Here is a 26,765-nt window from a genome sequence, read left to right on the forward strand (position 1 = left end):
GATCATGGAGGTTCTGGCCATTACTCCCGACTGGACGGTGCCCTACATTGCGTACATCCTCAGGAAAGAACTCCCGGAGGATGAAGAAGAGGCTCGATAGATCGTCCGTCGATTCAAGGCCTTTACTGTGATAAGAGGGCAGCTGTTCAGGGAAAGTGTGACTGGAGTCGGTCAGAAATGCATAACACAAGAAGAAGGTCGAATGATCCTCAATGACATCCACTCGGGGACCTGTGGTCATCATGCGTCCTCTCGGGCCATCGTGGCTAAAGCATACCGAGCTGGATTCTATTGGCCACGAGCAAATGAAATGGCGAAAGATATAGTCAACAGATGTGAAGGCTGCCAGTTTTACTCCAACATGTCTCACAAGCCGGCGTCAGCCCTGAAGACCATCCCCCTCATCTGGCCCTTTGCTGTTTGGGGTCTGGATATGGTTGGACCACTGAGAACTGGCAGGAGCGGCTTCACTCATGTGCTCGTTGCAGTCGACAAGTTTACCAAATGGATCGAAGCTAAACCTATCAAGAACCTTGATGCAAGCACCACTGTCAGTTTTATCAGAGAATTGACATTCAGATATGGAGTTCCACACAGCATCATCACGGACAACGGGTCGAACTTCGATTCTGATGAGTTCAGAGCTTTCTGTGCCTCTCAGGGCACTCGAGTCGACTATGCTTCGGTCGCTCACCCGCAGTCGAACGAACAAGTAGAAAGAGCCAATGGCCTAATTCTCAAAGGACTGAAACCCCGACTAATGCGTGATCTCAAACACGCAGCAGGCGCTTGGGTTGATGAACTTCCGTCAGTTCTGTGGGGATTGAGGACAACCCCTAATCGGTCGACCGGACGAACCCCTTTCTTCCTGGTTTACGGAGCCGAAGCTGTTCTGCCAAGTGACCTGCTCCACAACGCACCCCAAGTCGAGCTCTTCTCCGAAGAGGAAGCAGATCAGGCCCGGCAAGATTCAGTCGATCTCTTGGAGGAGGAAAGAGAGATGGCCTTGATCCGGTCGACCATCTATCAGCAAGACTTGCGTCGATTCCACGCCAGAAATGTGAGGGGTCGAGCCTTTCAATAAGGAGACCTAGTTCTTCGACTGGATCAACAGAAACCACACAAGCTTGCCCCGACTTGGGAGGGCCCCTTCACCATCACCAAAGTTCTCCACAACGGAGCATACCATCTTTACAGTATTGAGCATCAGAAAGATGAGCTACGGGCTTGGAACGTGGAGCTGCTCCGCCCCTTTTATACTTAAGCACTCGTTCGAATAAAATGTAATAAGAAACACCTTCGTAGTTTGTTTATCAAAGACAAGAGCTTATGGTCCTATCATTCGATTGTTGTGTTCTTATTTACTTCTGAAATCCCCCAGTAGGTGGCTTAGTCGCGAATCCGTTTCACCTAAGTTCGGAAGAAAATCCTACCGAGTGGAGAGCAACCCTCCCACTCGGGGGCTTAGCTGTAGTCCAGCACTCGCCTAAGTTCTCCCACTAGGAGACTTAGCTGCAGTCCAGTACTCGCCTAAGTTTGAAAAAATCCTACCGAGGGGAGAGCAACCCTCCCACTCGGGGGCTTAGCTGCAGTCCAGCACTCGCCTAAGTTCTCCCACTAGGAGACTTAGCTGCAGTCCAGTACTCGCCTAAGTTTGAAAAAATCCTATCGAGTGGAGAGCAACCCTCCCACTCGGGGGCTTAGCTGCAGTCCAGCACTCGCCTAAGTTCTCCCACTAGGAGACTTAGCTGCAGTCCAGTACTCGCCTAAGTTTGAAAAAATCCTACCGAGTGGAGAGCAACCCTCCCACTCAGGGGCTTAGCTGCAGTCCAGCACTCGCCTAAGTTCTCCCACTAGGAGACTTAGCTGCAGTCTAGCACTCGCCTAAGTTTGAAAAAATCCTGCCGAGTGGAGAGCAACCCTCCCACTCGGGGGCTTAGCTGCAGTCCAGCACTCGCCTAAGTTCTCCCATTAGGAGACTTAGCTGCAGTCCAGTACTCGCCTAAGTTTGAAAAAATCCTACCGAGTGGAGAACAACCCTCCCACTCGGGGGCTTAGCTGCAGTCCAGCACTCGCCTAAGTTCTCCCACTAGGAGACTTAGCTGCAGTCCAGTACTCGCCTAAGTTTGAAAAAATCCTACCGAGTGGAGAACAACCCTCCCACTCGGGGGCTTAGCTGCAGTCCAGCACTCGCCTAAGTTCTCCCACTAGGAGACTTAGCTGCAGTCCAGTGCTCGCCTAAGTTTGAAGAAATCCTACCGAGTGGAGAGCAACCCTCCCACTCAGGGGCTTAGCTGCAGTCCAGCACTCGCCTAGGTTCTCCCACTAGGAGATTTAGCTGCAGTCCAGTACTCGCCTAAGTTTGAAAAAAAATCCTACCGAGTGGAGAGCAACCCTCCCACTCGGGGGCTTAGCTGCAGTCCAGCACTTGCCTAAGTTCTCTCACTAGGAGACTTAGCTCCAGTCCAGTACTCACCTAAGTTTGAAACATATCCCTAACCGCAAGGATGACGACGTGCAGGTCGACTGCAACCTTCTTCTTCGGAGCTGCGACACAAGTACAACCTCCGCTCCATCCCTATCCGCAAGGATGACGAGGTGCAGGTCGACTGCAACCTTCTCCTCCGGAGCTGCGGCACAAGTACAACGTCCGCTCCATCCCTATCCGCAAGGACGACGAGGTGCAAGTCGACTGTAACCTTCTTCTTCGGAGTTGCGGCACAAGTACAACGTCCGCTCCATCCTTATCCGCAAGGATGACGGGGTGCAGGTCGACTGCAACCTTCTTCTTTGGAGCTGCGGCACAAGTACAACGTCCGCTCCATCCCCATCCGCAAGGATGACAAGGTGCAGGTCGATTGCAACCTTCTCCTTCGGAGCTATGACGCAAATACAACGTCTGCTCCATCCCTATCCGTAAGGACGACGAGGTGCAGGTCGACTGTAACCTTCTCCTTCGGAGCTACGGCACAAATACAACGTCCGCTCCATCCCCATCCGCAAGGATGACGAGGTGCAGGTTGACTGCAACCTTCTCCTTCGGAGCTACGACGCAAATACAACGTCCGCTCCATCCCTATCCGCGAGGACGACGAAGCGCGGGTTGACTGGAGCTGCCCCCTCAGAGCTGCGTCTCCAGCACAAATACTATTCCAAGCAGTGAGCAAAGTCCATTCGAAGGCAAACGCAAGCACATTCGGAGATAAACCAAATTCAGATAAATCCTAAAGTTCCAAGCAGCAAATCAATAGTGCTCGGGCATCAAGCCCGAAGGAGTTCAACGGTTACAGCAGTCACTCGGCATTCCGAGGCAAATTTAAAGCAAGTTCAAGTTTCATAAGTTTGTTCACTCAGCCGGAGGAGGGCTGGTAGGCGCCACGAATGAGTCCAGGTTGATCCCATCAGCAATCCGAGTGGCGGCAGCAATGAAAGTCTCCATGAAGGACTGGAATCATGCTTTTTGGTGTTAGCAACTTTGATCGCAGCCAGCTTGTCTTCACGAGCTTCCTTGCAATGGACTCGCACCAAGGATAGCGCCACATCAGCACCACACCGGGCAGAGGATTTCTTCCATTCTTGCACTCGGTCAGGGATCTCGTTCAGTCCAGTCATCAAGGATTCCAAGTCGTTCTGAAGCGTCGCCCCCGGCCAAAGCGATGAGTCGATTCGGGAGACTACCTCCTTCAGGCACGCGAGGTAGCTTATGGCGCTGACGATACGGGACTCCAATCGGAGCACGTTTATTGCAGTTTCGTCGCAGACTGGAGAAGCGATAGGGTCCAGACCCGTCTCGACCCTTCCAGTTTCCTCATCGAAGTCTTGACAGAATTCTGCAGCAAAAAATAGTCAATCGACCAAGCAAGATCCGATCGCAAGCATCAACACAGTCAGATTAAAAGAAATACCTTCCAGCGTGAGATAAAGCTTCTTGGCAAGAGTCCTTAGATAAGCTTCCGTGTCATTCCTCTTGCGGATCGCAGACTCCAGCTTTTCATTCAGGGCGACCTTGTCCTTCTTTAGACTGGTCACTTCGCGGTTAGCTTCATTAAGACAAGATTTCAGTTTGGTCACCTCTTCTTCCAGCGTCCCGATTGAAGCAAGCTTCTGGTCTGTGAGAGCAGTTTTATCTTGAGCTGCTTTTTGCACGGCGGCGAGGTTCGAGTCCTTCTTCTCCAGAGCCAACTTCATTTTCTCTGCAAAAGAAGCAATCGAATCAAAGAAGAGATCAAAGAAATGTATTGAAAGTCAGTCGACAGTCAGTTACCTTCCATACCACCGGCTTCGTCTTGAGCTTTCTTCAGATTCTGCTGGGCTAATTCCAAGTCGAGGTTGAGTTGCCTCTGCTTCTCCTCAAGTTCAGCAAACTTAGAAATAAGAGTGCAAGACTTCTGCAGAAGGCAAAAGACGGATCAGTTGATAGGACCAAAGGTTGTTTACTTCCGAGTGAATAAAGCCTAAAGAGGTTCGCTTAGACCTCAGCCGACTGCACACAATCGACTGTGGTCTCAGGGGCTACACCTAGTGGGTCCACCTGGCGTGCCCCCGCTGACTAAGACTCAACTAAAAAACTGCTCAGACCCCAGTCGACTGCCAGCAGTCGACTGCGGTCTCGGGGACTACACCCAGTGGGTGCACTTGGCGTGCCCCCACCGGTTCAGATCCCACTCGCCCAGACTGAGTGGAAGAACGAAACTACTCGACCGGTCCGCCTGAGTCGAGTGTAAGGAGTAAAAAAGCAGGGAAAGAAGAACTCAGACCCCAGTCGACTGCCAGCAGTCGACCGCAGTCTCGGGGACTACACCTAGTGGATGCACTTATCGTGCCCCCACCGGTTCTGATTCCACTCGCCCAGATCGAGTAGAAGAGCGAAACTACCAAAGTCAACAAAACACCCAGTGGGTGCTCTAATTCGACGCAAACAACAGGAGATTGTGTAGACGAAGATTTTTCGAGTAACATTTCCTCATAGAGCAAAAACAGTCAGAAAGTTTACTCGCCTGGACATTGGCCCGAAGAGCAGCGCTGGCGTCGTAGGCAGCCTGGCTATTCTCATGCACTGTCTTCACCCGCTCCATCATCATGTCAGCTTGTCGGATGGCTTCCGCAGCCGCTTCCGACTGGTTGTCCGGGACGGGGTAGCTGGTGAAAAAGTGGGCAGACGACCCAGGTGCGGCGGCTTGGAGCTCCGTGGCGTGGAGTTGGACAGCTGAAGGAATCACAGGTGCAGTCGACGGTGCGGGAGGCCCACTTGACAAAGGTGCGGCGAAGGTCACAAAAGTCCTGCCCGCACCTTCAAGTTGACGGACGGGAGGTGTCGTAGTGGTTTCTTGCCGAGACATCCTACCAGCGGTTACCTTCTTGCTTTTCCTGGGCTTAAGAGCCACATCTTCGTCGTCATCTGGAAGATCGATGACGTTGGGTGGAGCTGCAAGGCAGATCATTCGACCCCAAGTGAGCCACTCGAACGCAATCGACCAAAGAATCAAATCGCAAGAGATTATACCTGGGTTGGAGGTTACTGCATCTTCCATTTCCTCGTCCCGGTATTGGAGAGAAGAGGTTCCTGACGTAGCAGCACTGCGAAGACCCACATTCAATCAATTACGTCCGGTTAATTGAGTCGACGAGAAGGACAAGTCAGATGGTTACCCGAAGATAGTAGGAACGGTCACTTTGATCCTGGGCAAAGCTTTTGGCGGCTTGGAGGAGGTGGCTTTCGGCGCTGGAGGCGGCGCAACTTTGGACTGCTTTGGAGCCTTTTCAGTCGGCGTCGGGGAAGACGTCCTAGGACGCTTCGAAGACTAACCAGTCGGCGCGGCCACTAAGTCCGGAGCACTCGCCGGGTCGTGGGCTTGTTTGGATCTCCTCTCCCTGCGAGGAGGCGAGTCGACTTCTTCGTCACCAGTCGATTCGTCGCTCTCCTCGTCTTCCTCGGCCTCCGAATGCTCCTCGCCGCTCTCGCCACCGCCCCCTTCTTCCTCATCCTCTTGGTCCTGCACTCCGTTGGGCATTGAGTACATGTCGATGAGGGCCTGAAAGGACAACGATCAAAGGAAATTCAATCGACCATAAACAAGATGTCACTCGGTGAATCGAAAAGATACTTGACAAGACAGAATTATACCTGCTCCGGCTGGTGCGAGTTGTCGAATGGAATCACCCTCCTAGACCCCCGAGGGTTGTCTTTGTTGCTGGTGATCCCCATCAACCACTTCTCCAAGGTATCCTCGCTGACGTCCTCCGGGTGGATCCGAGTGGAATCCTCGAGCCCAGAGTACATCCACATCGGATGATCGCGCGCCTGAAGAGGTTGGATGTGTCGACCGAGAAAGACCTCCAGCAGGTCCATCCCGGTTGCCCCGTCGCGGACAAGCTGGACGACCCGCTCGACCAGCACCTTGACCTGCGCCTTCTCTCTTGGAACTACCTTCAGGGGCGGGCTTCTCCACTCGAGCCAAAGAAAAAGGAGGAAGTCCAGTCGACTGGCCCGGGGTCAGCTGATCCTTGCAGTAGAACCAAGTCGACTGCCAGCCCTGGACCGATTCGGGAAGAATCATGGCTGGGAAAGTACTCTTGCTCCTCATCTGGATCCCCAAACCCCCGCACATCTGGATCACTTGTGTCTTCTCGTCACTCGACTTGGCCTTTTTGACCGACTAGGATCGGCAGGTGAAGATGTGTTTGAAAAGGCCCCAGTGCGGTCGACAACCCAAGAAGTTTTCACACATCAACATAAAAGCGGCCAGATAGACTATGGTGTTTGGGGTGAAATGGTGGAGTTGAGCCCCAAAGAAGTTCAAAAAACCCCGGAAGAAAGGATGGGGAGGCAGTAAGAATCCGCGATCTACGTGGGTGGCGAGGAGAACACACTCACCCTCCCTCGGCTACGGCTCGGTTTCATTCCCCGGGAGCCGTGCTGACTTGTGGGGGATCAGTCCCCCCTCCACCAGGTCGTCGAGGTCGTCCTGGGTGATTGTCGAGCGGACCCAGTCACCCTGGATCCAGCCCGCCGGCAGGCCGGATCTCGACGAGGATCCGCCCCGGCTGGTCCGCTTGCCCTTCGCCTTCGCTGTCGCCTTCTTCGCGCGTTCCAGCGCCACCGTCCTCTCCTTCCCCATGGCGGCGGGTCGAGCTCGAGTAAAGGTCCGGCGACGAGGGCGGAAGCGAGCGTGGCGGAGAGATTGAGAGAAGAACAAGAGAGAATGGGAGCGCACGGGGCAGAGGCCTGGTCCGAGGCCTTTTATAAGGTCGTCATCCGAGTGACTGACTGGTGGACCCAGGCGATCTAAACAAATCCCGCAACAGTCGCGCGCGTAATACGTGGCGAAAAAGATGACGCGGGGATCGAGGAGACTTTCCTAATCCGTCCCGATAACATCGGTTCCGTCCGTCTGGCGGACTTTCCAAAATTCGAATCCCGCGAGATTCGCGAAGAGCAGAACAACCTGTCAGACTGAAGACAAACATCCTCTACATCATCATTCGGAATCCTACCGTGAAAATTCACTCGACAAAAACCAAGAATGGACCAAGGCGACTGAGAAAGGAGTCGACGTCCTCACCTCAACTCATTATTCCAGAATGAGATATACTCGTAGCACAAAGAATGAGTCGGAAGTGTTCCCAACTCTTTCCCCACTCAAACTCTGATCCATTCGGGGGCTAATGATGAAGCTATGTACCTAGGGTAGGGTCATGGATCTGTCCAACATACCCTCCCCAAGGACATCTATACAAAGAACCGGAATCATTCGAAGAGAAAATATCATCCACTCGACCATGAAGATGTGCTCACTCGACTTCCTTGAAGACACTCGACCACCTTGAAGACACTCGACCACCAGAAGATGAGAAACTCTCCATTCTGCAATGGTCAAGACTTAAACCATAGTTTTATGGGCATTTATAACACTTTATTGCAGACGTTGCCAGTAACGCCCCTCCTTTATGAACATTGAACCCTGTGTAACGGAGGAGAGCCGGGGTCTTGGCGCACTCTATATAAGCCACCCCCTCCTCTGGGGTAGGGGTTCGCACTTTCTGTAATTCACACACATATATTCAGTCGACCGCCTCAGGGCCCCGAGACGTAGGGCTATTACTTCCTCCGATAAGGGCCTGAACTCGTAAACTCCTGTGTACTACTCCTCCATAGCTAGGATCTTGCCTCTACATTCCTACCCCCCCCCCTATTCTACTGTCAGTCTTAGGACCACGACACCGCGCGCGAGGCCGATGGTCGGAGGAGCTCCGGCGGAGGCGAGGCCAACGCCACCCGGGCTAGGGTTTGCGGCGGCGGCGGCGGCGGCGGGGGGGGGGGGGGGGGGGTCGCGGCTATAGGACAGGGTGAGCAGGGTGCCGGCGCGTGCGTCCTTGGGGTGCGGGTCGCCGGCGCCGGCGTGCGCGGTGCGTTGGAGGCGGAGAAGACAGCGTGCGTCCTTGGGGTGCGGGTCGCCGGCGTCGGCGCGCGCGGTGCGTTGGAGGCGGAAGCGGGCGCTGCAAATACACCGCGCGAGATAGCGATTCCTGCTGTGCGTCCAATTCCTTATACCGCGCGCGCGGTTATTGCGCTTCCACTCAAGCCACCCGCCGGGTTGCGCGTGCACTAAACTGGGTATATTTACGGCGCGGCGTCTGTTTAGCGCGCCTGACGAAGGTGATTTATATGCTACTCCATTTGGCCTTGCGCAATGCAAAACCGACAAGGTCTCGAGCCTCTTGTGAACCGCCTTTAATTTGGGTATCAATCTTGTCCGAATTCTAATCGCAATAATACGATGTACGTGTTTTCGCTTTCTATTCTTCCTCCGGCGACCAACCGGAGTCAGTCATAGAGTTCTTTTCGGATTCACTAATTCACATCTACTCCTAGATGAGAATTAAGTTTTCCGTAGACAAAGATGAGAATTAAGTACGGAACTAATTCTCGGTCGCCTGAGTTTTTTTATTCTGTTCGTTGGTCCTATCTGCTCACTTTCTTTCTTTTTTCTTTCGTTGCGAACGTCTTTGCATGCTTTTGCTTGCGTAGCTTAGCCCTTTTTACTAGTAATTTTTTTAGAGTTAATTACATAAAACCATCACATTTGAGGCATTATTTACAGAAAATTACGAAGTCATTAATTATTTGCAAAATCCACGGCGCATTCAGTAATCCTTTTGCAGAAAGCACTTATCGCTTGCTTTGCCATGTTTGATCGCGTTTCCGACAGGTAGGGCCCGCTCGTCAAGAGCTGACTTTGGCAAAAAATTGCCATGTGTGCGTCTTGACCAAGTCTTCTTCCTTCTCCTCTCTTCCCTTCTCACACACATTACAACAAACAAGTTGAGGGCAGGGCCCGACGCTGGTGCCGCTTCACCAATCACCATGGGGAGCAGAGGAACGTGGTCGTGTGAGAGGCCATGGAGGAGAGTCTCCCCGCAGCTCGCCGCCAGCCGCTCCCTCAACGTCCACGACCAGGGCACCCGCTGTTGCTCTGCCCGGCGAGCAACCGCCGACGTGCTCCTGACACAAGCGGCCTCGTGAGCCCGAGCCTCTGCACGGTGGCCTCGCTGTCAACGCCCACATGGCAGTCCCCGGTGGATCTTCTTCCCTCACATTCTATTTCAGCTCGACATTCGTTGAGCAGTTGGCATGCATCAAGCAGATGGAGAAGGACATGGGTGTGGCTCTGGTCCTTGGCCGCCCACGGGATCGAGGTGGAGGCTGCAGCCGCGTGCATCTGCGACGCTGTCCGCACACACAGGCCCGCCATGGCCCCGCCGTGGTGGTACGAGCTCGAACCTATGCGGAGGTCAAGTCGCCGTGTGCATCCATGCCGCTTGCCGCACACACAGCTCCGTGCGATGGCCGACGCACAGGTTGCAGCTGTTGTCGTCGACTGTGGCAACGCCCTTCGACTCGCTTGGCGTGGCCGCTGGCCACCCAGACGGCGTCCGCGTTCGGCACTGCTCCGCGTCGTCTCTGCGTCCGGACCCGACCTCCCGCCGTCCCACCGGCCCGCACCGTCGTGCATGTCCGCGACCGCCACCCATGAGTTGAGGGGTCCCATCACCAAGCCGCCTAGCTATCACCGGCAAGAAGCTCTGCTGGTCGCCATCGACCCCAGCAACGACGCCGCCTGGATCCCGTGCAGCGCCTGCGGCGGCTACGCGCACAAGTCGTCGTCGTGAGCATCCAGGCTTAGCACGGCCTACTCCCCCACGGCGGCGACCAGACCTCCCGCTGCCATGCGGCTCCGTCGGCCTCTGCACGCCTGGCAACAACAGGTCCTCCTGCACCACGCACACGAGCGGTGGCTGCTCGCCGGCCGACAGCTCCACTCTCCCCATCCAAGCCGACGGCGTCAGGCTCTGTCCCTCCCAGTGCACGCACACAACGTGTTTGTTGTAATGTGTGTGAGAGTGAAAGAGAGGAGAAAGAAGAAGACTTGGTCAGGAGTCAAGACGCACACGTGGCAATTTTTTGCCAAGTCAGCTCCTAACGAGCGGGCCTCACCTGTCGGAAACGCGATCAAACACGGCAAAGCAAGTGATAAGTGCTTTCTGTAAAAGGATTACTAAATGCGCGGTGGTTTTTGCAAATAATTAATGACTTGTGGTTTTCTTCAAACGATGCTTTAAATGTGATGGTTTTATGCAATTGACTCAACTTTTTTAGGATTATCTAAGAAAAATGTGAATTTTTTTGGACAATTTAGAGTGCCGTGTTCTGAAAAAAAATATTCAACGTGGTTTCATCATCCCATATTGAACCCTGTATGTATGAATAGGATCAGATTCTTTTTATCAGACTCAAAATAACTTAAAACTCTACAACTTCATTTTCTATAAAATCGTGTGAGCTGCCTTTTTGTGGCATATGCAGTTATTTGTTCTTGGTGTCGTCATCAACTATTAGTTCCATCGTGGACTTTTCTAAAAATAACACTTGCAATTTCTCACGGATGTACGTCTACACTAAAAAGTACAACATGATTGCTATGTCTGCGTTCCATAGGCCGATTATTACCTCAGCTGCACTTTTTTTAAATGGGTGTAGTTGCACATTTTTTTAAAAAACGCAACTAGCACAGTGTATGCATTTTATATTTTGATTATATCTCAGCTGCACTTATTTTCAGAAATGTGCAACTGTCATTTGCAACTATGTTTCTATGTGTGTATTTTCTAAATTGTATATCTCAGTTGCACTTTTACATAAATAGTACTTGCACCTTTTTTTTAGAAATATGCAATTCTCATTTTTAGAAAAGCACCGATGGTTTACTATTTATGTATTTTCTAGTTGATTATACTTAGTTCCACTTTTCAAGAAAAGTACTTGCACTTTTTTTAAATGTGCAACTGTCATTTTTGAATAAGTGTATCTGAGCTCTATGTATGTATGTATGTATGTATGTATGTATGTATGTATGTATTGTCTAGTATGATCATTCCCAACTTGAACTTTTCTATAAACAATACTTGAACTTTTTTAAAATGTACAACTACCATATTTTGGAAAAAAAAGGTAACATGGTTTCAAAAGTCTTCTGATCCCGAGCTTAGATGCACCCGATGAACAGTAAAATTGGAAAAATGGAAAAAAAATTAAAAAAATCTTTTGGTGGTAAACTTTGACAAATGTTTTGTATGCTTAACAAATTTCATCACGAAATGACATTCACAGAAGTCATGAAAAAAAATTAGTACACCAAAATGTTTTCAAAACTAGCAATTTTAGAGCATCAATTTTGTTTTTGTTTTTTGCCATGACTTCCACGAATGTCATTTCGTGCTAAAATTTTGCAAGCATACAAAGCATATTTCAAAGTTTACCACAAAACAATTTAGAATTTTTTGATTTTTTTACCTTTTTTATTTTACTATTTATCAGGGCCCACTTGATAGCTCGGGAGCAGATACTCCAAGTCCACCTGATTTCATATTTATTATTTTGCTTCTCCTAATTAATTATTTCAATTTTCAATATACAGTAGATGTACTCCTTTTCAAAAAGTGCAACTGGTTTTTACTATGTTCTTTTATCTCATGATCATGCTTCATTTCTTTGCTTTCTATAAACTTTTCATATCCCCCACCGTATGTTGCCATCAGCAAAAGTTTTTTACTTTAGTAATTGAAGCATAGTAGAAGTAAGGAATAGGACAAGAGCTCTTTCATGGCACAAGGAAAACAGAAACACAAATGCCTAGCCAAAATAATAACGGATAGAGAGCAGCTAACTAAAAGATACCCCTTGCGGGAACCCCACAAAGATCACTTTTGTGGGCTGAGAGCACGCCAAGTGGTGCGTTCAGCCGCCGCCACGTGTCGTGTGCTAGACGGTCCATTTGAATTTCCTTTTTTTTATTTTTCTTTACATGTTTTCGAATTTTATATGGGTTTTTTCTTTTCGTTTTGTGCCTGGTTTTCCCTAGGATTTTGAGAACAGAAAATGCAAAAAAAATCACTAAAAAATATTTTGTGCTTCAACAATAAGCACATATTTGCTTTTCGTGAAGGCATAGATTTGCTTCTCGAAAAGGGAAAAATCATTATTTTTGCTCGATTTTCTTTTTGCTTCTCTTGCTGATATGTTTCAAACGTATTTATAATTTTGATTGTTTCATGTTATTACCAACATCAATTTATATTATTTTTATTTGGAGTAACCTATTATCCAGTGGCAAATGCCAGTTCATGTTTTCTATTTTTTTGTTTTTTTGGTGAAAATTTCACGGAGCAGGAATGACCTGAATTTTTTTGTGATTTTTTTTATAGAATAGAGGACTCCCATATCAATGAGATTGATGCCAGGGAGCCATGAGTGCTCCACAATGGCAGACGGCATGGGTAGGCCCCTACCTGCGTGGGGAGGGGGCGTGACTGGTCCCTAAGACGGTTGGAGCACTTCTTACGCCGCAAGAAAGCTATTTTTATGGAAAAAATCATGTAATAAAATCAAACCGATCGGATCTTCGGATATTAAAGAAACGATGGCCGGCCTCAGAAACATTATCGAAAACAGAAAGAAACTAAAAGCGAAGACATCCAATCTCGGAGGGGCGATGGAGTATGCAGATTTATGTGGTTGGGCACAAAACTAAACTTGTACTGCCTTTTCTGCACTATATTGTGTATATATATAATCTTGAATCGTCTAGCGATGTTTTTGACATGTTAGGTCCCAAAAAGAACATTGGGACCACAAAGTTATGTTTATCCAATGAAGAAGCTATATTTGCTCCCAAAATAATCAAATAGCTGGAGCTTCCATAATATCTACTGAATTATACCACCAGCTTCAACTCCTCATTTGGAACACATAATACATTTACACGTATTCTATACGAACCCAATGGATTTGGTATAGTTTCATTGCCAAAACTATACAACAGTAATCAGACCAAAATCAGAATACCTCTCACAAAAAAGAAGAAGAAGAATGTGATGAATACATGAAGCAATAAAATGTTCTGATCCACATCTTTTATGCCACGTCGAGAGACAAGACAAAATCAATCTATTGATACACGAGCAAGTAAGATAGTGGGCCATCTTTTTATGCGACCCCGACCCAGTCAAAATATTTTTTCTTCTTACTCACTGATTGTGTGGGCAGTTTTTTCTAATCAATCCGCAAAAAATTGTTCCTACGCATCAGCCTGCTAGTTCCCACTCACCGTTGTCCCCTCTCACTTTTCATCCTGGTTCGTCCCTGTCTTTATCCTAGGAATCTTTCTAAGTTTCTTCACTTGGCACAATTTCAAAAATATACCTACATGCAAGAAGTAAATGTTACAAAGTTACCTACAATTGCACAATAATATACTAAGCCATCGGGAAGAAGATCTAGCTACCTTCAATGGTAAACAACAACAATAACTCACATTGTCTCTATGTAATAAGAACATGCATATTGAGGTGAAATAAAAATTAGCACAGTATGAATAAAGCTATGAATATTTAGCACACTAGTCCCGTAGGAATTTCGTTGGGATGTAGGATCCCTATGTTTAAATGGCAGAAAAGAAAATTTCCCTATAGGAATCCTACCCTTATGGCCTCTCTTTTTACTGACGAACCAACAGTAGCCCTGCTTTGCATTAAGAAGAGAGATAGAGGTATAGTGTCATGTTCTCGTGTATTTAGCACTGAAAAAACAAAGAAAATCTACAAAGAGGTTTGAGTGAAGACCTTTAAAATGGAGTAAAATGAATCCTATAGAAAAATTCCTAAGGATTCCAATCTTGTAAATCAAATGATCACCATACAACTTTTTTCTAAGAATTTAAGTTCTCCAATAATTCTATGGAATTTCTTTGAATGAAAGGAGCCCTGCAATTTATAGTTTTTTCCTTTGTTCCAAACACCCCTCCAATAATTGTCATGCATTCAATCAAGATCTGATGTACCTGAGCTCGTTTCCTGCTAAGAACATCTCCAATAGAAGATATAAATTTGGAGATGTAAAAATGGGTGTTGTATAATTTACATCATAAAAAAATCCCAACTCCAACATGAGATGTATATTTGGTGATGTAAAACTAGTGCTCCAGCAGATGATGTAAATACATGATGTAAAATTAGTTCAACTACTACATCGTTTCAAACATAATTTAAACATAGCAAGTTCGTTTGAAGCAAACATAGTTCTTAAAACGTAGTTAAACATAGTTCAAACTACTATATCCATCAGACTACTACTCCTCCGAGTCCACTTAAACTTCATAAAATGCGGCGGAGCTCAAATCGGGCGGCGACTGAGCTGCAAATGCGGCAAGGCGGGCCGGTAGAGTTCGAATCAAGTGTCGGCCGAGGATCAAATGCGGCGGGGTGGGCCGACGTAGCTCGAATCAAGCGGCGGCCAAGCTTCAACTGAGGCGGGCTTCGAATCGGGCGGCGACAGGGGCGGTGGAAAAGTGGGGTGGATGCGGCCGATTTGCAAGCGGGGCGGCCGAAATGCGGCGGAACCAGCGGTAGGGGGTGGAGGCCGGATCTAGCGGTGTGGCGGGGTCCGGTGGGCGGGCGACGCGATGGCAGCTGTGCGAAGGGAGGCAACGAGGTGGTCGCACTATGGATGGAGGAAAGAAGAAGTGGTTGTTGGCGGTTGACGCGCGGTTGGCCACTTTGCGTATAGGTTTACATCTTGAATGGTTGGTGATGCATATTTTCATCTCCAAGGATTATATTTTACATCACTCGGTGCAGGTGATGTAAAATTTTATACATCTTCTTGGAGCAGCGGTCCGAGGCCTTGGATGTAAAAGTTACTAGTTATTTATATATCTACAGAAATGCTCTAAGAATTTGACCTTAGATGTATATTGGGTTTTTCCTTATATGGAAGTTGCTCTAACGTCAGCTAGTTCGGCGTGGTAAGACTAGTCACAGTGAGAAGTAACTTAGAGTAGTAACATGCATATGTTACTATTCTGTGTTACTACCTCCACAGTGGGTAGTAACATATGTATTGTGTTATGCATCACTTCATTTATTAGGCTATAGACTCATTTTTTTTGATATGTGTGATGTTACAGTAACTAGCTATGTTACTACATGTCTCTCTTTCTTCATTAATTACATATCATATCACCTATTTTGTCTAAATAAATATGATGTTACCACCTATGTTACTCCGAGAAAATTGGATATTTGCCACTTTAAGCATCGGGCTTCTCAAAAATGCCACTTTCAAGATGGGCTTCTCAAAAATGCCACCCAGCTCATGGACATCTTGATTACTATGCCATTTCCCCCGTTTTCCTGTTTCTTCTTTAGTTTTTCCATTTACCTGCGCTTGAAAGGACAAGACTACCCCTAGATATGTACACGTACCTGATTGCGTGGTGTAGGCAGTCGACTTGTTGTGTTGCCCCTCACGCGCGCCACCAGCCTGAAAAACAGTTGATAACACCACGCGCAGGCGCAGAGCCGTAGATCGCCTACACACCGCCGCCGCCGCTGATCGCCTGGACGTCGCTGCCGTTGATATCCTCGACGCCGCAAATCGCCTATACACCGCCGCCGGCGCCACCGCTGATTGCCTGGACGTCGCCGCTGTTGATATCCTTGACGCCGCCGGGCTGCCGATCCCTGGGCGTCTCCGCGCTGCCTATCCATGGACGTCGCTGGCGCCAATCGCCTGGACGGGGACGCCACGCACCATGGTGCGGCAACGACAGCATGGAACCCAGTCCTCTGCACTGTATTTTGCTAAGCCTTTCTCTTGCTTTGTTCGCATGATCTTAATTTACAAAACTATACCGTGTATATCTGCAACTGCAAGTAGATATATCTAGATTATGCATCCAGTTTAAGCACTCTGCACGTGAGCTTGGCCTGGTGCGAGCAGTCGTATAAGATAAAGAATAATTATGAGTTGTTGTGGAACAGTATTAAGAGAATATCTAACGCATGGTGGCGAGCAGGTGAGGGCGAGGTACAGCTGCGAGTAGGCGTGGCGTGGGTGACCGGCAAGAACGAGCTTCGGCGGCACGCGCAGGCGTGGCCGAGTTACAGGCTTACAGCAGCGAGCAATCGGACAGCATCGGAGCATCCCATGGGCGACCCAATCGAGCCACGCACAAACCAGATAAGGTTAGGAGAGACAAGGGCACTTTGGTCCTTTCAAGCGCAGATAAATGAAAAAACTAAAGAAAAAACAGGAAAACGGGGGAAATGGCATAGTAATCAAGATGTCCATGAGCTGGGTGGCATTTTTGAGAAGGCCATCTTGAGAGTGGTATTTTTGCGAAGCCCAATCTTTAAAGTGGCAAATGTCCAATTTTCTCATGTTACTCCTGTTGGAAATATGAGCAATTTACCGAATAATTTTATTAACAGAAATACTAAATAAAGCATGACTAATATAGTAGAAATAAGACAAGTCATGCGTTCTGACAGAGAAAAGGAAAATAGCTTCTACATATATGAATCGTAGCCTATCATATCTAAAGTAGAAAGAATAGCAAGTAGCATATATGAAGTAGAACCTAACATGTGTAGGACAATGATTAGAACAAGGAACTGTGGCAGAACCTTCAACAGGAAAGACAAGAACACGTACGAGACAGCAGCAGCAGAAGCGCTGGACTTGGGGTCGGTGTCCTCGCCTGCCATGTTGTCGAGGAGGTCGTGGACGTCGGGGAAGAAGTCGTCGTCGGGGAAGTCGTCGTCGGCGACCGGATCGTCCGTGATGAAGCAGCCAGTAGTCGCGCTGAGCGCTTTCCAAAAACCTTATCACCCTTCTCCCGTACAGGACTCAAAAAGTGCGGTTTCGGAGGCCTACTGTCCCGACCTGCGGTGCACGCCACAAGCCGGGATGGGGAAGATCGTAGCAGCAGCGCAGTGCTCAGGAACTTTGTGGCGAGAGGAAGGGGATCTTCTGGTGTGTCTCTCTGGAGAGGAGCGACCTCTCTTATATAGGCACAGGAGAAGGACACGAAGAGGCTGCGACGGGAGGCGAAGCAACGAAGGAAGACGAAGCGAACAGGCAGCGGCCGAAGAGGCGCGCCGTTCGAATTCAGTGTCCACTAAAGAAAAACGTTTCAATTCCCACGTGACCTTTCGTATACCCGTCGTGCGTGGCAAAAATTTAGACATTGGCTCGGCTTATTCCCGCAACCCGTCGTGACGAGGCGGGCGGCGGAGGAGGAGCGCGCATGGATGTCCCTCTTGTTCTTATACTCATACATGTGGGGAAATATCTCTTTTATAAAGAGGTCCAACTCCCTCTAAACTAGCAATGTGGAACTAAATTTTTGTTCCACCTCTTGCCTTACACAAATGAGCTGTGTGGGTCTTTATGATTTATTAGAAATTTCTGAAACTGCTATTGGGCTAGGTCCAAAATAGACAAAATTCCAGCAACTCCCGTCGTGGGTAGTCTAAGCAAGATCAAGCAGTATCGGCCCCACGACCACCACGCCAGAGCATACGCCATACGCCCAGGGCTGAAGCGTAGCAGGTGCAGAGAACACGACACGGAAGGCAGAGATAACCCCAACAAACTCCGAAGAAACGAAGCATGGGGACGCAAGCGGCGCCGGCGACCAGCGAGATCGCGGCGGTGGGTGTAATAGGCGCGGGGCAGATGGGCTCGGGCATCGCCCAGCTCGCCGCCGCGGCCGGCTGCGGCGTCTTCCTCCTCGACTCCGACCCCGCCGCCCTCTCCCGCGCCGCCGCCTCCATCTCCTCCTCCCTCGGCCGCCTCGTCTCCAAGGGCCAGCTCTCCCAGGTGAGGACCCGATCCCCTCGCCCCCCCCCCCCCCCCCCCCCCCCCCTCGCAAAGTGACGCTGTTCGTTGACACTTCTAGTCTCGCCTGGTCACAGGCTGCGTGCGATGACTCCGTGAAGCGGATAAAGTGCGTCTCCGATGTGGAGGAGCTGCGGGGCGTGGATCTGGTGATTGAGGCCATTGTTGAGTCCGAAGATGTCAAGAAGAAGCTGTTCGTGGAGCTGGACAGGATCACCAAACCTTCTGCCATTCTTGCCTCCAACACCAGCTCCATTTCTATAACCCGGCTTGCCTCCGCTACCAGCCGCCCCTCTCAGGTGACCACTAATCAGGCTTATCTCAGCAGTCGCTTTTAGCTACACCAGTTGCTTGCTTGTCCGGAATTTACATAGGATGGTGACGCAGACCTTATCAATTGCAAGTGGGGCGGCAGTTTGGAGTTATAACGACCCCGTTTGTTATGTTGGCGGCTAAATTTGCCTCTGTCATGCATGCTACTCCCTCCGTTCCTAAATACTTGTCTTTCTAGGCATTTCAACAACAAGTGACTACATACGGAGCAAAATGAGTGAATCTACACTCTAAAATATGTCTACATACATCCGTATGTAGTAGTCATTTGAAATGTCTAGAAAGACAAATATTTAGGAACGTAGGATTGCATACTCTACAACTTCAGAACATGTCTCAAGGCACTCCTGTAGCTTCTTAATTTTATCAATTCTCTCGTTTTCATGTCTTTATTGTTTTTGGAGCTTCTCTCCATGATAATAAGAAGTTAAAGAGATTTCCATGTTACAGGTGATCGGCATGCACTTTTTCAACCCTCCTCCTATAATGAAGCTGGTTGAAATCATACGAGGAGCTGATACGTCAGAAGAGATTTTCTCTCGAGTTAAATCTTTTTCTGAAAGGTAAGTAAAAGCATCATATTGCCCTGCCTAAGCTCACTTTAACATAGCCTTAAATGTGATCTTGTTTCTGCGTATTACTATAGCAACTCTGAAGTGGAACCTACTTATGTAACTGGTTGCTGTTTAGATATAAAGTTCTATCCAGAACAAGCGTTCTGTAAACACAAACGTACCACTTCCTATTGTTAATGGATTCGTTGAGAACACAACAAACTTGCTATACTCTGGAGTTTAGGTATATTTTAGGTTCCAAGTCAGTCTTTACCTGGTAACCTAGCATTTTCATTGTAAAGAAAATGTGTCTTACCTTTGAAAGACCTCATTTGGCCTGTTTAGTTTTTGGTGTGAACAATATTTTTAGCCCCGAGAACTACCATGCTACCTACTAAACCACTTAAAATTTGTGCCACATACGTGGATGCATTAGCGCAGATCTTAGACTAAGGTATAATTGGTTCAGCCAAGCTGACTCTGATTTCCCTTTTAACCTTGAAATTGTCTAATGATTTTGATCTTTGCAGGATTGGGAAGACCGTTATATGTTCACAAGATTACCCTGGCTTCATTGTGAACCGCATCCTAATGCCGATGATCAATGAAGCATTTTGGGCACTTTACACTGGGGTAGCAACCAAAGAGGACATCGACACAGGGATGAAGCTCGGCACGAATCATCCAATGGGCCCTCTGCAGCTTGCGGACTTCATAGGGTTAGATGTTTGCCTCTCAGTACTTAGGGTGCTCCACAACGGGCTAGGAGATAACAAGTACAGCCCTTGCCCTCTGCTTGTCCAATATGTCGACGCCGGACGACTTGGAAAGAAGCGGGGACTAGGCGTGTACTCTTACGGGAGAAGCTCTTCATCCGTTAAACCCAAGTCGTCCCTGTGAAGTGTGAACATATCCATGCGGCTGTTGAGCAAAGAAATGAAATCGTGTGTGTACTCTCTGGACGAAAACAAAAGGACGAAAAGTAGTAGTACTTGTGGTCACTGAAACAATGGGTGTACTTTGTATGCACTTTGTATATCAGTGGAAGAAAACAAAACGACGAAAAGTACTAGTACTTGTGGTCACTAGCATCGGAATATAACAGGCTCACGCGGGCTTGGATTTGTAGAATCGTCAAACAAGCTTATCTAAAACAATGGGTGTTTACTGGTTCCAGTTACCATGTGAATCTTTTACATGTAAAAATCATGAAATTTACATACTAAGGGCCTGAAAATCCATGCCCCGCGCTGTTCCGTACTCTATGCTGACTGTGGTATAGTATGCAGTTTCAAGCGTTACAGTCTTACAAGTTACAATGATCAGATCGGCAGCTCCAGAAATGACCCCTACGCTGTCGGAACGTGCACAGCACACAGCAGCAGCCGTGCTGTCCAAGCACAGCAAGTCACCAGAGAAAGACATCACGACCTTGAACCAAAAGAAGCCACTGAACACGAACGATACCAAGTTTTTTTTTTACACACATCATATTCCCCTCTATATTTAGCCCGATAAGAAACTGAAATTTGTGAGGTTCAGATAAAAGAATCCAACAAGTTCTCCAGACGAGTGTCAGTTGGTAACATATACATGACTGTGCTATGCTCTAGGTGAGACTGGGCCTTCACACGGATCAAACTTCACAATCGTTCTTGCATCAGGGAGCAAAGGGTGCTTGAGTGGTCTGTGCCCTTTCTTGTACCAATAATTGATAATGTACGCTTCCAGTTTTCTAACCTGAGGAATTAACACAAAGTCAGAACCAACTTGAGACTATGCAAAATATCTACGAAAAACTAGCACAAGCAAGTCACATACTTGAAGTTGTTAAGGGACAGGAGAGACATAAAAGATTACATGGGCTGTGCGACAATGGGCCTATATAAGATAGGCATCATATCTGGAAGCGGTGTTTTGGCTCTGGGGCCAGATGAGCCGGGCATGAACAGTAAATTCGTTAAAAATAGTTTTAAAAAGATCAAAAATATTCTGATTTTTTTTGGGTGAAAGATGCTTGAGTGTGTGATGTCCGTGCCAAAACTCATTGTGTTTGGACATCTGAGCAGTCCACAGCAAAAAAAAACAAAATTGAGGTCTGAGAAAGTTTATTGTTTCTGCACTGTTCGGACGGATTCTGTCTTCTTTGCCACGAGCTCCTCAGATGTCCGAACACGATTACATTTTGCCCGGACATCACGCACTCGAACATCTTCCATAAAAAAAAAATCTAGTAATTTTTTGAATTTACTGTTCACCGAGAGCAGAAGAGCCCAGGCTCAGAAATGGATATCCGATCATATCCATACTATCTATACAGTAGGCCAATTTCAAAAATTTGAATCCAAGAATCAGAATGCATTATCAGTTGTTTATTGGGCTTCATCCAACTGCCACGCTTTGATTCGTGGCTACAGTAGCATTCACAATTATCTACTCCCTCTGTCCCTAAATACAAGTCTTTTTAGAGATTTCAATATGGATTACATACGGAGAAAAATGAGTGAATCTACGGAAGCGGATTAGGAGCACTCGGCGGCGCAGCACTCTGAAATCCTGCCCGCTACCCTAGTCGCTTGGGATCAGTGCCACTTTTGACGAAATGTTTTGTTTCGTGTAAATACACAACCCACACGTAGAAAGAAACAGTTCGTACCTGTGCTGCTCCATTTAATAGGAACACAGAAAAGTTAAGGGCGGGCAGCAGGAGGCTCTGTGAAATGGTGCCGCACGGGCACCGAGGCATACCGGCGAGCGGCTGGACCTCCGAGCCACACGGGCATCAGCTTGACGATGTCACCGGAAGTACGTCCTTCTTGTGCCGTACAGGGGGCCAATGGCCATGGCATCGGTGTTTCTCTACGACTCTACGCCATGCTCACAGAAGCACCTCGTGTTACTTGTGGACCAGGGGATGTCGCTACTCGCTGCCCAGCCTGTTCCCAGGCATCTTGGTCTCGTGGCTCCTGCTGTTGGACTTGGACAAGGTTCTCCTTGCCGTCAAGTTGGCCTACCCGCTGGCAGTGGCCATGCTCCCGACGTCCTCCGACAGAGACCCCCTTCCCCCGACAGGATATCAAGAATAGGACCAGCGAGGTGACGGAGAGCTACCGGAACCTGGTGCGGGAGGGACTGCTGGGCCGCTACCAGGAGCTGGTGCGACACCTACAAGTTTTTTTTTACTGCAAAGACCACTGGGAGTTTGTCCTGTGGCTGGTCATGAGGACGGAGGGACGGGCGGGTACTGCAAACTGCATACGGGCGCTCTTCTTGAAGTGATAGGAGGAAGATCTTCTAGAAGCGTCCTGCTCGGTTGAATGTGATAAATGACTATTGGAAATATTAAATGACGAGCATTGCATGACCGCCCCAGCGATGCAGCGGACCGGCTGCGAGGTCCAGCGACATGGACGCGGCAAGCTCGGACGGCTGCCTTGTTCCTCCTCAACGTTGTTCCCCGTCAGGACAAAGACATAGTCTTCCTCATTCCTCCTGGTTTTTTCCCACGTCCACGTTGCAGAAGGAGAAGGGCAGGAGCGAAAAGAAGAAACAGAAAAGTAGAGAGAGGAAGAAGAGCATGAGCAGTGTCCATGGTGAGGAAGAACTGGAGTCCAGGGGAAGATGGATGGGGCAGTTATGAGGAAGGGGAGCGTCTGCATTGAATTGGATTTGGCGTTGTTTGGCTGCTGGTAGATGAGTTCGACAGTGCATGGGACAGAACCGCGTGGAATTGAAGACACATATACCCAAAAAAACAAAGGACAATATAAGAGGATAAAGCTCGGAATACTCAGAGGCTAATATAATGATTGAGGATCCCGAGACACAGGGGAGGTTGAGATTTCAGTGCATGGCGTCGCCGAGTGCTCCTATGCCATTTCGGTGAATCTACACTCTAAAATATGTCTATATACATCCGTATGTAGTCCGTATTGAAATCTCTAAAAAGACTTATATTTAGGAACGGAGGGAGTAGGTCATTCCAGAAACATCCATGAATTAGAGCACTGAGTCACCGGCCCCACCCATCACGCCGCCGCTTGCTCCCCGCCTGCCCCCTCACTACATAAACTCCCCTTCCCGATGGACCTAGAGGACCCACTATGCCTGTCACTGCTGGCCAGTACTGCTCTCCAAATCATGTCACTAGGCCACTAGTTGTTTGGAGTCGACCTAGTCGCCGCATCTGCTGGAGCCGCACAAATCCCATCACAAAGCAGACGCCAGCAGTGGTACATGGCCTGGTGTTGGGCCGTCATGCTGCTGTTGGCTCCATAGATGTTGGAAGAGAAATGTGAAGAACATGAGAGCGTTGAGAGGTAAGAAAAGGAGAGCTGGGTGACAAGACCGAGTCAACGAAACAAGTGGGATGATGTCATAGTACTAAGTCCAACAGGCGGTCAAAAAATAAAACAAAAAATAAAAGGTAAGCAAATCAGTGGGCATTTCTGGGAGTCAAGGACGTCCTAAATGTACAGTAAAATAAAAGGTAAGCAAATCAGTGGGGTTTCCTCATAACGTGACTTATGCGAACATAAAATACATACTTCCTCCTAACCAAAATGAAAGTCTTTTACGACGAGTGGCTAGTTTGAGCAGGTTGGTGTGCTCACTAGCCGCCACCTGCGTTTGTGGCTCTACCTCCGTAGGGTGGCTGCTCATGTTTCCTTTTCTTTAAGAAAATGCCACCAGGGATATCAGGGCCTCACTTACCAGCATGGGAGGAGACATAAGGCAGATGCAGCATGAAACGTGCTATCTAGCTGTTAGGAAAGAGGATTTGACTATGGGAAAGGTTTTCTCCGCTATCTTCAAATCTGTTGGAGTTTATATTCTTATCCTTTCTTAGCCACCAAGTTGTAACTGGGCTATAAATAGTCACTACTAGTCGATCAATAAAGACAAGCAAGAATAATCCCAATTTCTCATCCCCTGCTATCTGCAGCTGGAGCCTCCTCTCTCCCGTCTAGACAGCCACGGGTAAACGAGACGTCCAGCCTCATCCTCCTACCAGCCATGATCACAACCTCCGCTCCTATCCTAAACCCTTCTTCTCACCTTTACGAACCACAACCCATGACAAGGGGTTAGTCCCTGGTTGGTCGAGTTTTTTCAAGTCTTTTAGGACATGACACGGTCTTCAAGATGATATTTTGACCATCAATTCTGTGCAAACATGTGTCCTCACAAATAAATAATTATACATTACGGAATTGTATTTCATGATAAAAAATTTAATATCAGTTTGATAGTTTGGATGTATTACTTCTTCTTTACAGATGGTCAAACCCTCGAACCGTAAGCAGTATGAAGGCCTCAAAACTTGACTGGTAAAATTTAAAACGAAATTTCGTTTTGGATGAGAGGTAGTACCTCTTAACATTATCACGTCCCTTGATTGCAAACAAACTTTGATAGGTAAAATAGCTGAATGTGAGTAGCATAGTTGTGGGAAAAAAAAACTCAGAGGACTATTCAATAGTAACTGACTGGCAAGAAATCACAATAAACGATTGGTTTTTCAATGGTTTAATCAGTACTCCCTCCGTTCCAAATTACTCGTCGCAGAAATGGATGTATCTAGAACTAAAATACATCTAGATACATCCATACCTACGACAAGTAATTTGGAACGGAGGGAGTAGATAAGAATAAATTGTCCACAAGAAAACAACAGACTAGCAAGTACTCCCTCCGTTCCAAAATAGATGACTCAACTTTGTACTAACTTTAGTACAAAGTTAGTATAAAGTTGGGTCATCTATTTTGGAACGGAGGGAGTAACAGATAAAAGCTCATGCTTGGTCTATGGTGTTATCTTTGTAACTGAACTGTTTGTTTCCTATATTTTCGAGGTTGCTAATGTTGTTAAATTTCGTACGAGAAACATAGAGCATGGGTCTTACCTTTCTGACAATGTAAGATTCACCGACAAAACTCAATGGTTCTGTAAATACAGTAAGAAAACCATTCCTATTTCCATAGATAACATCAGTAAAGTATCTATCACCAACCTGGGAAAATGGGGGAAATATTAAAAAAATCAATACATACTGATATTAAGTAAGAACAGTCTGAACTGATAATAGCCATTCCTACCAGCACAAGATCTGAAGCTGAGCAGTCAAAATAACTCTCTATTTCCTTGGCTGCCCCAGCAGGCTTCTTTGCATCTGCAGACAATAGAGGAAACGTATAAACATATTAATATTATCCCTATTATTTTTTATGTGCACCAATAACGACAGGAAGCTTCTACCTCACATTGTCAAATTACGTTTCAGAAAGAAGATGATATAAAAACAGACTCAATAAGCATCTAAGTGCAAGTTTGCAATACAGAATTTTAGTGCTTTGGTATCATGGGATGCAACTCATACTTAACAAAATGGAATTTCTGAATGAAGTTACCATCATAAATATATCTGGTGACAGGCCAATTATCTTATTTTCATAAAGATGGCATTAGACTCTCATAGTATGCAAACTCCCATTTCCCTAAGCAGATCAATTCAGATATTTTGGAAATGGATAGTTCTAGAGCTATGAGGTGTCTGGGCACTTACCATGCCTAATCACATGAACCCCGTCGATAGTCGCCTCAATCGTACTGGCATCCGACCCATCTGGATCATACTGCTTCAACCCTGCACTGGCCCAAACACATCAATTCCATCATCACGCAAACATTCCGCCCAATTCAACGTTTTCTAAGAGCAGCGCGACCAAGCCAGACCTGCGGAGTTGCTGTAGACAGCGATGGCGCCGGGGAAGGCCGCGCGGCACTGGTCAAACGAGGCGGTCAGCAGCGGCCAGAGCTCGGGAGCGTAGGGCGCGGTGAGGGTGTTGTCCTTGTCGAAAACCACGCCGCGGAACCCGGCGCGGCGGAGCTCCGCCCAGTCCAGCCACCGGATGTCCTGCACCGACACGTGCGGCAGCGCTAGACGCGGCTCGGACGCCGCGACGGCCACCACCGCGGCCACGCCTCTCGGGTTGAAGCGCTGGCCCAGCGCGCGCGGCCAGGACGCAGCCGCGCCCATGGGTGTGGCTCTGGCGGTCGTGGAGGTCGCGGGAGTGGGTTCGGTGTTGGGGTTCGCGGCTTTGTGGGGAGGAAGGAAGGAAGCGCGGGAAGCTGGAGGGAGCAGTGGCGCCGGCGGCGGCCTTAGCATCAGAGCGGCGACGAGATTGTTGCTGTCGCCGGGTGTGCCCGAGTGGGGGAGAAGATCGGATGGATGTTCTTGCAGATGGACGTATGCCAATATGGCCCCACAGGCTGAGCTACAGTGGAAAGACGAAAGCGCATTTTTCATCTCAACTTATTGCGAAGTACTCCCTCCGTCCCATAATATAAGAACCTTTTTGACATTAGTGTAGTACCAAAAATGTTCTTATATTATGGGATAGAGAGAGTACTGTAGTAGTATGAGTTTTGTCCCTAAAACATTTTTTTTTGAAACCCTAAAACTTATGTTTTGGGGCCGTTCGAAAACTCTTCGCTGCGGAGCGGAGCGGAATCCAGTGAAATTTCGGCAAGCTGCAAAATGGGCGCTCCGCCTGCTCCGCTCCCTGGCGAAGGAGCGGAGTATTACCGAACACAACCTTAACCTATGTCTTTCCCAACTTCTAAAACAAAATAGACT

The 26,765-nt window shown here is 48.1% G+C and overlaps 2 protein-coding genes across 2 annotated transcripts; one reads left to right on the forward strand and one right to left on the reverse strand.

Moving 5' to 3' along the window:
* Positions 1 to 17,899: 17,899 nt before the first annotated feature.
* On the forward strand, positions 17,900 to 20,078 carry LOC125545032 (3-hydroxyacyl-CoA dehydrogenase family protein). Its single transcript, XM_048708877.2, has 4 exons — positions 17,900 to 18,220; positions 18,316 to 18,537; positions 19,022 to 19,134; positions 19,656 to 20,078. The coding sequence occupies exons 1-4, from the start codon at positions 18,011 to 18,013 to the stop codon at positions 20,023 to 20,025; spliced, it is 915 nt and encodes a 304-aa protein (XP_048564834.1). The 5' UTR covers positions 17,900 to 18,010; the 3' UTR covers positions 20,026 to 20,078.
* Positions 20,079 to 20,554: 476 nt separating this feature from the next.
* Positions 20,555 to 26,467, reverse strand: LOC125545031 (haloacid dehalogenase (HAD) superfamily protein). The gene is made up of 5 exons (XM_048708876.2): positions 25,862 to 26,467; positions 25,692 to 25,772; positions 25,225 to 25,298; positions 25,032 to 25,139; positions 20,555 to 20,865 (listed from the first exon to the last, which is right to left on the reverse strand). The coding sequence occupies exons 1-5, from the start codon at positions 26,433 to 26,435 to the stop codon at positions 20,728 to 20,730; spliced, it is 975 nt and encodes a 324-aa protein (XP_048564833.1). The 5' UTR covers positions 26,436 to 26,467; the 3' UTR covers positions 20,555 to 20,727.
* Between the last annotated feature and the right edge of the window lie 298 nt (positions 26,468 to 26,765).

The sequence above is a fragment of the Triticum urartu genome, chromosome 3A (genome assembly GCF_056163025.1).
Source record: "Triticum urartu cultivar PI428250 chromosome 3A, HENAU_Tu73, whole genome shotgun sequence".
Classification (NCBI taxonomy): domain Eukaryota; kingdom Viridiplantae; phylum Streptophyta; class Magnoliopsida; order Poales; family Poaceae; genus Triticum; species Triticum urartu.

Bases quoted from the DNA above. Each gene is read 5' to 3' on its own strand.
- LOC125545032 (XM_048708877.2), top strand. From the start codon at position 18,011: ATGGGGACGCAAGCGGCGCCGGCGACCAGCGAGATCGCGGCGGTGGGT. The intron at 18,221-18,315 runs GTGAGGACCCGA...GCCTGGTCACAG, and splicing joins CCAAGGGCCAGCTCTCCCAG to GCTGCGTGCGATGACTCCGT. The intron at 18,538-19,021 runs GTGACCACTAAT...TCCATGTTACAG, and splicing joins CTACCAGCCGCCCCTCTCAG to GTGATCGGCATGCACTTTTT.
- LOC125545031 (XM_048708876.2), bottom strand. From the start codon at position 26,435: ATGAAAAATGCGCTTTCGTCTTTCCACTGTAGCTCAGCCTGTGGGGCC. The intron at 25,299-25,691 runs GTAAGTGCCCAG...TATTGTCTGCAG, and splicing joins GGTTCATGTGATTAGGCATG to ATGCAAAGAAGCCTGCTGGG. The intron at 20,866-25,031 runs GTAAGACCCATG...TTAATTCCTCAG, and splicing joins AATCTTACATTGTCAGAAAG to GTTAGAAAACTGGAAGCGTA.